Source organism: Leucoraja erinacea, chromosome 18, assembly GCF_028641065.1.
Source record: "Leucoraja erinacea ecotype New England chromosome 18, Leri_hhj_1, whole genome shotgun sequence".
Lineage (NCBI taxonomy): Eukaryota > Metazoa > Chordata > Chondrichthyes > Rajiformes > Rajidae > Leucoraja > Leucoraja erinaceus.
The window spans coordinates 22,029,295-22,043,915 of NC_073394.1; the positions used below are offsets into that span (position 1 = coordinate 22,029,295).

A 14,621-nucleotide genomic window follows, 5' to 3' on the forward strand; every position below is an offset into this window, starting at 1 on the left:
TTTTGACAACCTGCAACACCACCTTCAAGGAACCGCGTACCTGCACTCCTAGATCCCTCTGCTCTACAACACTCCCCAGATCCCTACCATTCACTGGGTGTAGGTCCTGGCCATGTTGGACCTCCCAACATCATGCAATACCTCCTATATGTCGGTAATAAATTATATCGACCATTCCTCAGCCCTCTTCTCTTCACCTTTCCTTCCAATACCTGTTTTACATATTGGTATATAATATTGGTCTTGGAAAAGACACGTGGAGAAAATCAAAAGCAGAACGTGAGAGGAATCCTTGCAAACGCCGCCGCGCCACCTGTGCGCCCGCCCGCGCGCGCGCGCACTCCCGCGGCCGGGAGAGGCGGGCACGCGCAGACTTGCCTGTGATCGGGAGCCGGAGTCAGTGTGAGTGTCGGCGGACGATCCGCCAGCTCCCTCCCTCCCTCTCGCCCGCCCGCCGCGACTCTCCATAAAAATGCAACACTCCGCTTGCTGACTCCCTGACAGAACTGGAAAACATATATATATATATATAACATCCACGGACACTTACTCCTCTCAGCGAAATAAAAATGTTCACGGACACTTCGAAAGGTAAGGAGAGAGGAGGAAATGTGCTAAAGCTTTGCTTTGTATTTTGGTTAACAATGAGACTGGGTTTTTGTGTGTTCTTCTGATTTTGCAGTTGTCTCCTCAGTCAACCTGTCGCTCTCCGAAGTCGGCCTGGTCCTCCGCGCTTGCAAGATGATATTTTGTTGGGTGTTGTTTTGTCCTCTGGGGAAGAATCTCCCCGCTGTGTGCGCTCCAATTCAGGAAGTTTAACAATGAAAAATAAAGACAACCTAGCTAGGAGTGTCTGAACTGGCGCTGTCTGGGCATCAGCCTTGGACGGAGACAGTTGGTGTTTGGCAAGGGGAGGGAAGGAGGGCTGAGAGGGGTTAATGCAATGCCTGGGCTTGTTGTATGTTGCTTGGTGTGTGTCTGTGGACTTTTGAGTGTTTCACATTAGTGTCAAGTGCCCCTTGTTGCTCTTGGGCTTGTTCAGCTTCGATGTGGGGCATTTCGCAGTGTAATCTTGTGGAAATGGCTTTCAGGCTGATTTTCAATTTGTGTGTGTGTACATCTCTTGATGGATATATCCTTTACAGGTTGTTTTTTTGTTGTGTTGGTTTGTTTTTCCAATCGTCTTTAGAATTTATATATTGACACTACGCCTCCTAACCGGCTCCGTATCCTCCAGATGCACAGTTTCAGGTGGAAGGTCGGGCAATATTTCCCCCCTGTTACTTCGGGGTTGTAACCTACCAGCGTGGGTTCAGGTTGGAACATGTTTTTGCCTTGGTCTGCGATGGAGCAGTGCAGAGAAGTTCATGTTTTGGAGAGAGTTCCCGCTATAAGCGATGATTGTTTTGTGCAGTAAAAGTTGTATATGGATAACACTGGTTTGTATTAGCCGGAGCGAGTGTGGTCTTTAAGACTGATATACACCGCGTCTCTCCCTACGCCACCATGTATATAATTCGTGTAGATATTCCAAGTTGACTTTCCTTTTATATAAAGGCTGCGTTTGCAAATTAGAAAGCGGACCGGAACAAAGATAGTGGGCAAACATATGTATTGTTGATGTGTTGAGAGCAAGGTAAGGCTGTAAACCACAGGCTCGGGCTTGTCGCCACGGGGGTAGAATCGAAAATGCCTCCAATACAATTAATACTCTGTAATGAAATATCTCTCGGCAATGCCATTAAGTTAGCATTAACAATAAACAATGCAATGACCCCTTAAACGTTTCTCTCAGACACTGATCGCTGACTCTTCGTGTTTAGCACGGTGGAAGCAGCGGCGTTATTTGAGCAGTTTTAAGTAGGTTGATGAGACCGATGAGACAAGATGGATTAGTGAAATCACCCCGTAGGAGCAGCGCATGCACGCGTGTCTCTGAGAGCATTGATCTACAAACCGCGCCTCTCATCCAACGTGTGCTTCCGACAGCTCTCCGTCCGGCAGGTTGGCTGCTTTCAATTTCAACCGTTGTAAGGATTTCAGAGGGATAACGGCACCAGTGCGATGCTCCATTTCAAGCGGCAGTTCCCACACCTCGTTGCTTCGAGTGTGGATTAAAACGTGTTAATTATTATTGTTTAACTAATTGCGCTGTTGAAAGGTGACTTAAGGTCTTGAGTGCCCGGGCACCTGTTTCTTTGTTTGATCACCTGTTCAGTCCCCAAATCCCCCGCCGTGTGCCAGGAGCCGCCCGTACTGCTTGTGTGTATAATGCGTTCGATAGAGAGTGAATCTGTTCTCCATGTTCTGTACGTGTGCGTCCCTTTTTGTTTTGCCGCGGATAAATAAGGAAGAGGTAGCTCTCCCACAGGGGACCAATGGCAGGGATTGAGTTTACAATCTACCCTTTCAAAGTAGTGATCGCCATTTGAGTTTTGAGTTGAAATGACAAACAGAAAACACGGAGAGGTCTCTTTAGATTTCTATTCGGTACACGTCTTTCAAGGACACAGAACAGGTAGCCATAGGGTCTATACACTTTACTGCCGTAGATCAGCATTCAGCCCTGTTTGGCAGGCAATGAGGGTTTAAAAAAAAACATACGGTTGTCAGCCAGTTGACAGTCCCTTTTGTAGGGAATGAGTAATGACGAGTGACTGGCTTAACATTGCATGCGTTGACCTTCAACCGTGAAGCCTAATTCGCCAACAAGCGCAATTTCAATACACAATACTGAACCAATTATATATACTGAGGCACACGAGGAGACAATTCTGCCGTAATATTACCAGCTGAAAGGCACAGGGAACGCCTGCCTCGGACTGAAGATGGATGGATGGATGGAGGAAATGGGGAAATAAATACTTTCCAGTGAGCTAAACAAAAGCTATTCGCTGTAAATGCTCCATAGATGCTGCCTCACCCGCTGAGTTTCTCCAGCATTTTTTTTTATCTACATTCGATTTTCCAGCATCTGCAGTTCCTTCTTAATACATATTGCTTACTTTGGGCGTTTGGGACAAGTTAAAATAATGACTTCTACAGAGGACTGGCGACGAATGAGGCAACATGTGTCTCTTCAGTTCACACCTATTCTAAATCAGTTTAAATTGTGTTTTGTGCAAAAGGACACAAAGGCAGAGATGCTGCCTGACCCTACCTAACTCGGCATCTCTGGAGAACATGTATAGATGACGTTACAGGTCGAGATCCTTAGATTTTGTTTTTGTTTGTGTGACCTTGTGTACAACACTGAATATATTACCTGCCCAAAGGTAGCATGGAACGCCTTCCGAGACCAAAGATGGTTGGAAGAAAGGGAGGGGGAGGAGAATTAATACTTTCTGGTGGGAGCTAAGGATCCCGACCCTGTTCTTCGCTTGCCCACGTCCTCCAACGATGCTGCCTGGCCCGCTGAGTTACTCCGGCACTTCTGGTGTTTTTGTTGTTGCTTGAGTCTGTTCAAGTTGTTTTCTTAATAACACCTTGCCGACGTCACTCGTTTGCCCAAGTACGTTATTTTTCGCAAAAAACGAAAGTTTACCGATTCCACCTGACCCGCCACCTGTTGAACCAGGGCAAGAATGCGAGGTATTTTTTGCGGGCTGTTTTGCACCACAGGTTTGTCCTCGGCTTTGATTTGCTCTCCCCAATTTCACGTCACCTGTTTGCGAGTTGTCTCAGTCTGCATTTTGGCAGCCCAGCTGTTCAATGTCTGTATCTTGGATAATGCACTCGCAGGGACGTTCACTTTCACCTGTCGGGGTGGTGATGAGACCGCGCTTGTTGAATCATAAACCAATTTTGTCTTGAAAATGGAATGGAAGCGGACAGTTGCACCGCCGTGTTGACACGGAAAGCGAATTATCATATCGACCGCGATGTCGATGCAACGAATGTGATGGCATGTGATGTTCACACCCAAGTAATTTAACCACACGTTGAAATTGACTTTAATTGTCTTCTCTCGCTTCCAAGAAAATTCAGGGGAAACAAAGAAATTGTTTTTGGCAGTAAACTCTTTAAAAATAAAATGCCCCGCTTTTGTTCCCTGTTATTATTGGGAAGTGATTTTGTTTTAAAGGTTGAGGGTAGTCGAGAAGAAAAATGAGGACTGTCTAAATTTAGATTCATGCTACACGGGAGTCTTAATTGTTGTGTTTGCATAGAACTATACAGCACGGAAACAGGCCCTTCGGCCCACAATATCTGCACGTTCTGCATATCCCTAACCCGCGTGCAGACCTATAATAGCCCAAAACAACCAATAATCTCAGACTGCCTGTCAATGCAGTGAGATCTTGTAGCAGAACGAAGTAAACATGTGGCATAAAAGTGCTGGAGTTACTCTGCGGGTCCGGCAACATCTCCGGATAACATGGATAGGTGACGTTTGGGTCGAGCCTCTTCACGTCAATATACATTTGACATTGTATGGACTGCTGGACTTCGTTGAACCGACAAAGTGGGTAAACACCGCAATGGAATAAATTCGCATTATTGGTCATAGTTTACGTTCACCGGGACTATTGCAGGATTCGTGTGTACAGTTGATAATGCATAATACTAATTACTGTTCCATTGCATAAATGAGAAAAGCCCAAACCATTTGGGGTCCGTGTTGATCTTGTTTATAGCTGAGCAAAGTATTTCCCTACTATTTTTTTAAATCCAGTGGCAACGATGGAAGCATTTGCACGGATATCTGAACAGAGTAAAGTCTATGGCGACTCTATAATCATGCTGTCTGCACACTGTGTTGGTCTGTGAGAGGGGAAATGATAGCATGTCTTAGATCAACAGAGCAACAAGTATGTAAAGGAATCCTTGATAGTAATTTCAGTCCATTATCGCCCACCCCTTGGTGTTCTAGTTTTGGAAAGTTTCACATCCTTGTCAGTGATGGTTTGTAAACAACCATTAGAAGTCAAATGTGAGTTAAATGGACAACCTGGTGTATTTGCTCACCAATTTTATACCAGTGCCTCAAGTTATAATTAAAATGCAAATTCTACATCATCAGTTTTGTCTACAGTCAGTCATTCGGCACAGAAACAGCCCCTTCAGCCCAATCTTCCCATGTTAACCAAAGTGTCCCATCCATACCAGTCCCACCTGCCCACATTTGGCCCAAATCCCTTTCAAACCTTACCTATCCATGTACCTGCCCGAATAATGTGGCATTTACCTTTTGAATGTTAGTGTCATCTTTAGGATCTAATTTGCACTTTAATGTTAGCATAGTGCGAAACTGCCTTGGAATAATATAAAACTAACAGAATACATTCAGTAACGTTTTAACCAAATTTCTTGGTAACGAAGTGCTTGCTATTAGACAACTCCTTTCTACACCTTAACTCAAGTTATGAAGTTGATATCTTGGGACTTAAGAGTCTAAATATTTGTTGTGTAGGAAGGTTTGCAGATGCTGGTTTAAACCAAATATAGACACAAAAAGCTGGAGTAACTCAGCAGGTCAGACAGCATCTCTGGAGAAAAGGAATAGATGACGTTTCGAGACCCTTCAGACCCGTTTGTTGTTAACGTTTGTTGTCCTATCTAAACAAATAGGGTGTTGGGAATAATGTAGCATTATTTTGTCTGGTCCAAATATTTACCCCTCTTATGTTTTGAATTTAAATCTTTAGCATATAATTTTCACTATAATGTTAGCCTGTCCCCCAGATGACATCGCCCAGGCTTGTATCCAACCAGGATGCATCACCCATGGTCAGTCATGACCGAGAGAGGCCTCCTGCTACTACTATTAATGTTTGCACACTGCAAAACGACTTTGGAATAATGTAAAACTAACAGAATACATACACTCGGTAATTTGCACTTATCTTTGTTATCCACTGTATTATATATAAATACATCAATGTAGAGGCATTGCAATTTTAGTGGACTTTGTGATATAATGAATGAGGCTTGTCTATTTCAAGGGCACGGTTTGATCACGTGAGGAAACCGTGCAGTACGGTTGTGCTACCACTGGATGTCGCGAATGGGCTGTTCCATTTTACACGCTGGAGCCATCTAGTGATTATAAACACCATTGCAAGTCCCAAAATAAATATGGAACTTGTGGGCATAATTTATTTTAAGACATGGTGCATGTCTTATGAGTTATTTTTCAATCTCCACTTCCAATTGTCACTGTTGTAGATCATTTACAGGGACCCACAGCTTGGTTTGGGAACAACCTTGCCAAAGACCTCAAGAAATTGCAGAGTTATGGATGTAGCCCAGTCCATCACATTGACCAGACCCCTCACCATGGACTCCATCTACATTTTACACCGCCTTGGAAAAGCAGCCAACATAATCAAATACTTGTCCCATCATTCCTCTTCCCCACTCCTGTCAGGTAGAAGATACAGAAGCTTGAAAGTGTGCACCATCAGACTCGGGAACAGATTCTTCCCTTCTGTTATCAAGCTTTTGAACAATCCTTCCATAAGCTGGGATACTGTCCGATTCTGCTGTACATTATTTGTTTCTGGAACTGTTGGGCTATGATGCTGAGAACTATATTCTGCACTTTATCTTTGCCTTCGCTCTACCTATTGTACTTGAGTTTGGCTTGATTGTATTTATGCACAGTGTTATTATTATATAACATGCAAAATAAAGCTTTTCACTGTACCTCTGTATACGTGACAATAATTAACCTAAACCGACATGAGTGATCAAACATTATTTCACCTCCTGAAAATAGGCGAGCCCATCAAAACTACATTCCATAATCCAGTTGATCTTCCTGTTGATGCACAATAAAAACATGCCATTTCTCTGGAACATATGTTTCAGCAAAATAGAGTCTTCATCTCGTTGCTGGGTTAGATGCATGAATGCTGCTTCCCCTGGTTGCATGATACATAATAGGTTGAAGATCAGCACTGGATGGACCTTTTGAGGAGTGGGATGGTGGAAGAGAAACAAATCTGAGCTACCAACGTCTAGAATTAATTCATTGAATGATACAGCATGGAAACAGTCTCTTCAGCCCACTGAGTCCATACCATCCATTGATCACCCTTTCACATTAGTTCTATATTATCCCACTTTCGCATTCACTTCCTTTACATCAGGGGCAATTTACAGAGGCCGATCAGTCAGAGGGAGAACATGCAAACTCCACACAGAACAGTACTTGAGGACAGTATTGAAGCTGGGTCTCTGACATCGTGAGGCAGTTCTACCAGTTGTGCTGCTCAATATTGAGACTCTTTTTCTGGTACCTTTGGTTTTAATGCATTAGTTCAAAGGGGTGCACTGAGATCAAGTGGGGAACCAGCTCATGAAAACGCATTTCTGGCAAAGCAGTAGCGGTTGTCATTATCTGAGGAAAATAAACGATGGATTCTTTGGAATTTGACCTCGAATGTGAAGAAAAAATGCTGCAAACATTTGGATGCTTTTTCTATAATTTTATAGTTTTGATTTTAGATTTTCATGTTTTTTCGCTTTTCCATTCATCTCTTGAATGTTTTTGTGAAAACATAACGAAACAAGATAAGATTGAGATACAGTATCTTCAAGCAGTAGTGGGAAATTACATTTTTCACACATGGTTCACAGCCATTAATTGCCACAGTTTGAAAGCAACAATAAAGATTTGATTGGTTTCAGAAAATTATTTTTTTTTAATCAGAAATAACCACAGCAGATAACACACACATGATCTTTATGCCTTGATTGATTTAGGTTCCATGCAAGACCTTGAGCTATTGGATGTTTCACATTTAATAACGAGCAAAAGCAAATCGCAAAAAAAGTATGTCAGTTAAAGTCTAACAAGGCTTTGTTGGCAGTTCAATGAAATCTCAGCTGTTCAAATAAAGAAAAGCATGAGTCTCCAAGTCTTCCAGAGGTAATGCCTTAGAAGGTGAGAAATGAAGTGTTTTTAATAACATGATCATGATTGGCACTCTGATATCAATAATATATTTTAACTGCGTTCTTTGTTTTAAGGCGAGTGACTGTACCATAAAAAAGGTGCTCGGTCTGTCACGGACAACTGGCATCCCCCAGTTGCTAGGCGCTTTAACTCCTCTTCCCATTCCCATGCGGACCTTTCTGTCCTGCGACCCCTGCATTGCCAGAGTGAGGTCACACGCAAACTGGAAGACCAACGTCTCCTATTCTGCTTGTGTAGCTTACAATCCAGTGGTATAAACATTGAGTTCCCCAATTTTAAGCATCTACTGACCTTTTCCACACCCCTGTGCCCCTTATGCACTCATACCTATTTCTCCCCTCTCCCCTTCCACCCACTTTCCTTTTACTAGCTTCGCAATATGGTACTTGGGGCTGGATTTAGATGAAGAGAGGCCTTAAGCAATTTCACTTGCGGGCAAAGAGTAGGAGGTCCCGGGGGACGGATTGTCGGTGGGGTGGCGAGGTTCGACAGGTCCGGTGAGGCAGCGAGGTGAGCAGGCCCCCCTATGTCTCGAGGCCCTAAGCTTAAGCTTGTCTAGCTTGTATGTAAATCCGGCCCTGGCGCTACTCCTCAATCTTTCTGTCTCACAGGTTCTGGCTTTTGTCCAATCATCTGCCTATCACCCCCCCCCCCCCCCCCCCCCCCCCCCCCCCTTCCCTTCCCTAACCACACCTCTATCCACCAATCACTTGCCGGGCTTTCTCCTGCCCCCAGCCCCCACCCTCTCTTCCAGCTCTTTTTTTGAACTTGTATTGGCCATTATTCCATCTCCTCAAACTGATCGTGTAAAATGCTTCATAACCATGACATTAATAACCTATTGCAATATTTGATAAAATAGCTAACTGCATTTGGTTCTCTAAGAGATGAAGAAATAACCAGTGCATTGTGCAAGAATTAAATTCTCTGTGTGGGGTACCGCACCTCTGAGGCGAGGAATTCAGCTTCGTCATGGTTCACTCATCAGAAGACAGACAGCAACAGTGCAGGCAAACCCCATTCACAGGTGATTTGAATCTCCACATGTTTCCAGTATTTTAAAAGGTCAGTGTCCCCATGACCTTTCAGGCAATTACACACCTGTGGTGATTTCCTGTGTATTTGATTTAATTTCTTGCTTTGTGAATTTCCACAGCGTAGTAGAGATTTCTGAAAGATGTCTACATGCAAATGAAATGTGGCACAGTGGCGCTGCAGTGGAGTTGGTGCCTCACACCCGGGTTTGATCATTTCTACAGGTGCTGTCCGTCTACAGGTTTTTGGGTGAACTGGCTTCGGTTAAATTGTTCCCAGTGTTTGGGATAGTGCTCGTTTATGGGGTTGATAATTGATCGGTGTGAACTCGATGGACCAAAGGGCCTTTCCACGCTGTATCTGTAAGTCTAAAGAAAAGTGTGAGAGTAGGCTTTAGTGAATTTTATTTTTATTTAAGGGATGCTTTCATTGCTTGTCATTTGAACAATGGAAGTACTTTGTGAAACTATTCAATTTGAGATGGTATTTGTAAGTCTAAGCTGCTCTGCAAGTATACTTTGAAAACAAAACAGGCACCATCCCCCAGGAAGGCTAGCCTTTGATTATCTTCAGGGATACATGATGGAAACAGGCCCTTCGGCCCACTGAGTCCGTGCCATCTATTAATCACATATTCAAACTAGTTTTGTTTTCCCACTTTCATATCCACTCTCTGTGCAATAGGGGCAATTTTACAGAGGCCAATTAACCTACAATCCCATGTCTTTGGGATGTATGAGGAAACGGGAGCACCAGAGGTGATGATTGAACCCGCGTCTCTGGTGCTGTGATGCAGTGGCTTTACCAGGTGCACCACTGTGCCGCCCATACCTGGGATAAGCATTGTTGGGTTTCCTTGCGCATCGGAGTCGATTTTAGTGTGTTATTTCACTGAGGCATCCAAGGAAAAGGGTCTTCACTCAACATCTGCAAGACAATGGTCTCCACCACCACTATTAGACGGGCACATGGATGTGGATCACGTGCAGGCAGAGGAGATTAGTTTACCTCGGCATTATGTTCAACACTGACATTGTGGGCTGAATGTGGACCAAAGTGCTGGAGTAACTCAGCGGGTCAGGCAGCATCTCTGGAGATCATGGACAGGTGACGTTTCAGGTTGGGACCCTTCAGATTGAAAGAAGGGTCCCGACTCAAAATGTCACCCGAGATGCTGCCTAACCTGCTAAGTTACTCCAGCACTTTGTGACTATCTTCATTATAAACCTGCATCTGCAGTTCCTTTCTGCACACTTTGTGGGCTGAAAGGCATCTTTCTGTGCTGTGTTCTATTAGCTGTGACCATTCCAATTGGCACTTAAAAGGAAACGTTACAATCCAATCGAAAGCCTCCCACCTGCTGATTCTAGAATGTTCACTGCAAAGTCCCTGGGATTCGCCCAGGATATCAGAGGATCTGAACAGGCTGATGAAGAAGAGCACCAAGAGGAAATGTATTATTTGTGCAAGGGGGCCATAGAGAATAACACACAAGAGGAATCTATGATTACCTGCTGCCTGGTGGGAGTCCTGGAACTTCAGCACCTATTCTGGCTGCTCTGGTGGGCCAAAGGAAATGTCAATGAAGTTCAGTCTAGATAGTTTAACTTGGAGATACAATGTGGAAACAGCCCCTTCGGCCCATAGAGTCCTTGCTGACTGACAATCGCCTGCACACTAGTTCTATATTATCCCAGTTTCACACCTTACATAATAGTCCCGCGACAGACACCATTTGCTGTCCGTCACAGATCAAAGTCCTAATAATTTGACTGGTTCTATTTTCTGTTGCATTGATTCAACCATCTCCTCTCTCACCTTAAACACTTTACAGCCTCTTCCATTTCCTTTGTGCTTTGTTTAATATAAAATGCCACTCTCTTTTTAATGAGCCTACCAATCAATCACATAAACCAATTATGTCTTGCATAGATCTTCATATAACATCCTCTCCCTTCTTTCCTGATTCTGCCCCATCCCTTCTCCCATGTGCACACATTTATCCCACCATCTCCCAAGGTCCAGTCACCCTGCTTCTTTCCTCTAATTTGCATGCTGATCTACCATCCTCAGTCTCTCAATTCACTCCCCCCCCCCCCCCCCCCCCCCCCCCCCCCCCCCCCCCCCCCCCGTCCCCCTTCCCCACCTCCACCCACATCCTTCCACCTGGCTTTAAATTTCTCTCCTTTTCACCTTCCTGATCTGACACCTTTTAGTCCCCCTTTTCATCTCAAGCCTTTGTCACTTACTCCATCTGGCTGTCAGTGAAACCTCCCCTCACCTGTATCTACCTATCTCTTGTGTAGGAAGGAACTGCAGATGCTGGTTTATACTGCAGATGGACACAAAACGCTGGAGTAATCCAAGGGATCTGGCAGCATCTCTGGAGAAAAAGGATGGGTAACATTTCAGGGCAGGACTTGAAGAAGGGTCCCAACCCAAAATGTCACCCATCCTTTTTCCCCAAAGATGCTGCCTGACCACTGAGTTACCCCAGCACTTTATGCCCTTTTTGTATGTAAACCAGCATCTGCAGCACCTCATTGTACATTGTGTAAGGACGGTGCTGATTTAACTGCCCTGGTTATGCAGTCCCTTCTAGTCCACCCATCACTTGCCAGCCTTTGTCCCACCCCTATATATTTTTTCCAGCTTTCTCTCCCCTACTGCAATTAGTTTGAAGAAGGGTCCCAAAAACAAAATGTTGCCTGTTCATTCCCCTCCACAGATCCTGCAGTTACTGCAGCACTCTGTGTTTATGTGATTTGCTAACTCGATTCTGTCCCATTCACGCATCGCCTGTGTATTTCAACTTGTATTTCCTCAAAATGGAAATTAAAAAAAATTGTATTAAAACATCTTCTTCCGCTCTTTGCATTTCTACAATCTAAGATCTCAGAGACGGAGAGACGTCGGGAACTACGGATGCTGGTTTACCAAAAAAGACACTATAACTAATTCAACTTGCAAAAACTTGGCTCCAGTGGAAAGTTTGTGCCAGTTTTCTAATGATATAAAATCAATTTTCCCTTAAAATTTCTTAATGCACACTTTAGACCTATGCACACTTGCTGCTAGATTGTTAATGATTGGAAACAATGTATTCCTGTTGATCATTAACTGATCAGTGATGTGAAGCGCTCTACCATTTATGTTACGGGATAAAATACCAGGAATGGGAACTATTGCATTTAAGACCTAAGAAGAGATTTATCATGCTAATACTTTGGCTTGGAAGGTGTGAGTCAAATGAGTTTGGGACAACTCGTTGGGAAATGCTATGTTGGATTTTGTGTTCTTGTTTTGGGTTGCAATCTACCCCGAGAGAGTAGGCTGCAAGATTATGACTTGAGCACTGCTGTATGGAATATGAGCTATCTTTAACTTTGTTTTAGTTTAGAGATACAGCACGGAAACAGGCCCTTTGGTCCACCGAGTCCGCACCAACCAGCGAACATTAACACTATCCTACATGCTAGGGACAATTTATACAATTTTACCAAGCCAATTAACCTGCAATCCAGTACGTCTTTCATCCAATCATAAGTGATAGGAGTAGAATTGGGCCATTCGGCCTATCAAGTCTACTCCGCCAGTCAATCACAACTGATCTATCTCACCCTCCTAACCCATTGTCCTGTCTTCCCCCCGCAACCTCTGACACCCGTACTAATCAAGGATTTTTGGAGTGTGGGATGAAATCAGAGCATCCAGAGAACGTAGAAACTATGTACAGACAGCACCCGTAGTCGGGATCGAACCCGGGACTCTGGCGCTGTAAGGCAGCAACTCTACCGCTGCACAACCATTATGCTCAACCATGCCAACACATCAACAATGCAAAATAATGACCTAACCACATGATGTCATCAATAGACAAATAATGACATTTGACTTAATGCAGAGTTGATGTGGACAAGCTTTTCCCTTTGAGAATAGGGAAGATTCAAACAAGAGGACATGACTTTAGAATTAAGGGACAGAAGTTTAGGGGTAATATGAGGGGGAACTTCTTTACGCAGAGAGTGGTGGCGGTGTGGAATGAGCTCCCAGTGGAAGTGGTGGAGGCAGGTTCATTGGTATCATTTAAAAATAAATTGGATAGGCATATGGATGAGAAGGGAATGGAGGGTTATGGTATGAGTGCAGGCAGGTGGGACTAAGGGGAAAAAAAAAAATTGTTCGGCATGGACTTGTAGGGCCGAGATGGCCTGTTTCCGTGCTGTAATTGTGATATGGTTATATGGACTTGTGTGCTGTCTTTGAGGGTTAATTGTTTAACTGTAAATGTCACACTTGGTACCAAATTACTGGATACTCAAACCGAGTCTATTCCATTATTGGAAAATGTATTACAGGTTTCTGGCATTATAGATTTTTTTTTTAATTGAAGTTTTCTGAACAACATGGCTGGATTTATTTTTGTGCCTGTTCTGAATAAAGTACCAAAATGTGGCTGTTCAACAAAAATGATTTATGGAGAAATTTTATAACTAAAAAAAAATTCTCCTTGTGACCATATGGGTTTCCTCTTGGTGCTTCAGTTTCATCCTACTTCCTAATGATGTTGCGGTTTGTTGGGTAATTGGTCTTTGTTAATTGCCTCTGGTGGATAAGAAAGTGGGATAACATGGAACTCGTGTGAACGGGTGATTGATGGTCACTAGTGGTCCATGCTGTATTTCTAATTCGAACTAAACTTAAAAAGTAACCGATAACCAGTTTGAAATAATCAAGGGCAGTTGGGGGACCTCTTTGAAACCTACCGAATGGTGAAAGAGACTAGTGGGAGAGTCCAGGACCAGAGGCCATAGCCTCAGAATAAAAGGACATACCTTTTAGAAAGGAGATGAGAAGGAATTTCTTTAGCCTGCGGGTGGTCAATCTGTGCAATTAATTGCCACAGAAGGCTGTTGAGGCAAAGTCATTGGGTATTTTTAAAGTGGAGATTGATTGCGGGTGCTGTTTTGGAATTTTCCCATTCTCCCTGTGACCACATGAGTATTCTCTGGTTTCCTCCCACACTGCAAAGACGTATAAGTTTGTAGATTAATTGGCTTCTGTAAATTGTAAATCGCCCTAGTATAGGATAGTCTATAGTATACAGAGTGATCGCTGGTCGGTATGGACTCAGTGGGTCAAAGGGCCTGTTTCCATGCTGTAGTAATAAACTCTAAAGTCTAATTTCAATGATTTGTTGTGCAAATTTACTTCCTATCAAACTTTATTTTGGTGCAAATTAATAATTGCAAGTTACAAGTATGGAATCCCATAGTCTGGTTTTAATTGGCGGAGATTTCAAAATGCTGTTAATGTTCCTGCCTTCTCTCTCAATTTAACCAAAGGGCATTTTACCTTTTTAATTTGATACTTTTTCTGTACCTAATTTGGCATTGAATTTTCCATTCTACGTTGTATATTTTAGTGTTAAAACGTACGGCAACAATTTCAGAAACCCTTAATTTCTACGATTAGATATTAAGTAGTACCCTTTGGTGTCCTGTTTCAAAACTGGATCCAAAAAGAATTATCCTAAAATAGAAACTAATTAAAACCTGTTGGAGACACCGGCTAGTCCAGGAGATCATAAAACCAAATAAATTACTCTGAGAAAGCAAGATTGTATTTGTACAAAAGAAGATACAAGGGACTGCTGGTTTAC

General features: G+C 43.4%; 1 protein-coding gene across 3 annotated transcripts in view; it reads left to right on the top strand.

The window, feature by feature from the left end:
- Nucleotides 1–385: 385 nt before the first annotated feature.
- The window catches only part of syt7a (synaptotagmin VIIa), a 383,396-nt gene continuing 369,160 nt past the window's right edge, over nt 386–14,621 (top strand). Inside the window, exon 1 of one of the 3 annotated variants that reach the window (XM_055649546.1) lies at nt 386–591. In XM_055649546.1, coding sequence (XP_055505521.1) covers nt 570–591 — 22 coding nt within the window. In that variant the 5' untranslated portion in view covers nt 386–569. The remainder of the gene's footprint in view (nt 592–14,621) is intronic. The other 2 variants (XM_055649547.1, XM_055649548.1) reach the window with 2 other exon arrangements.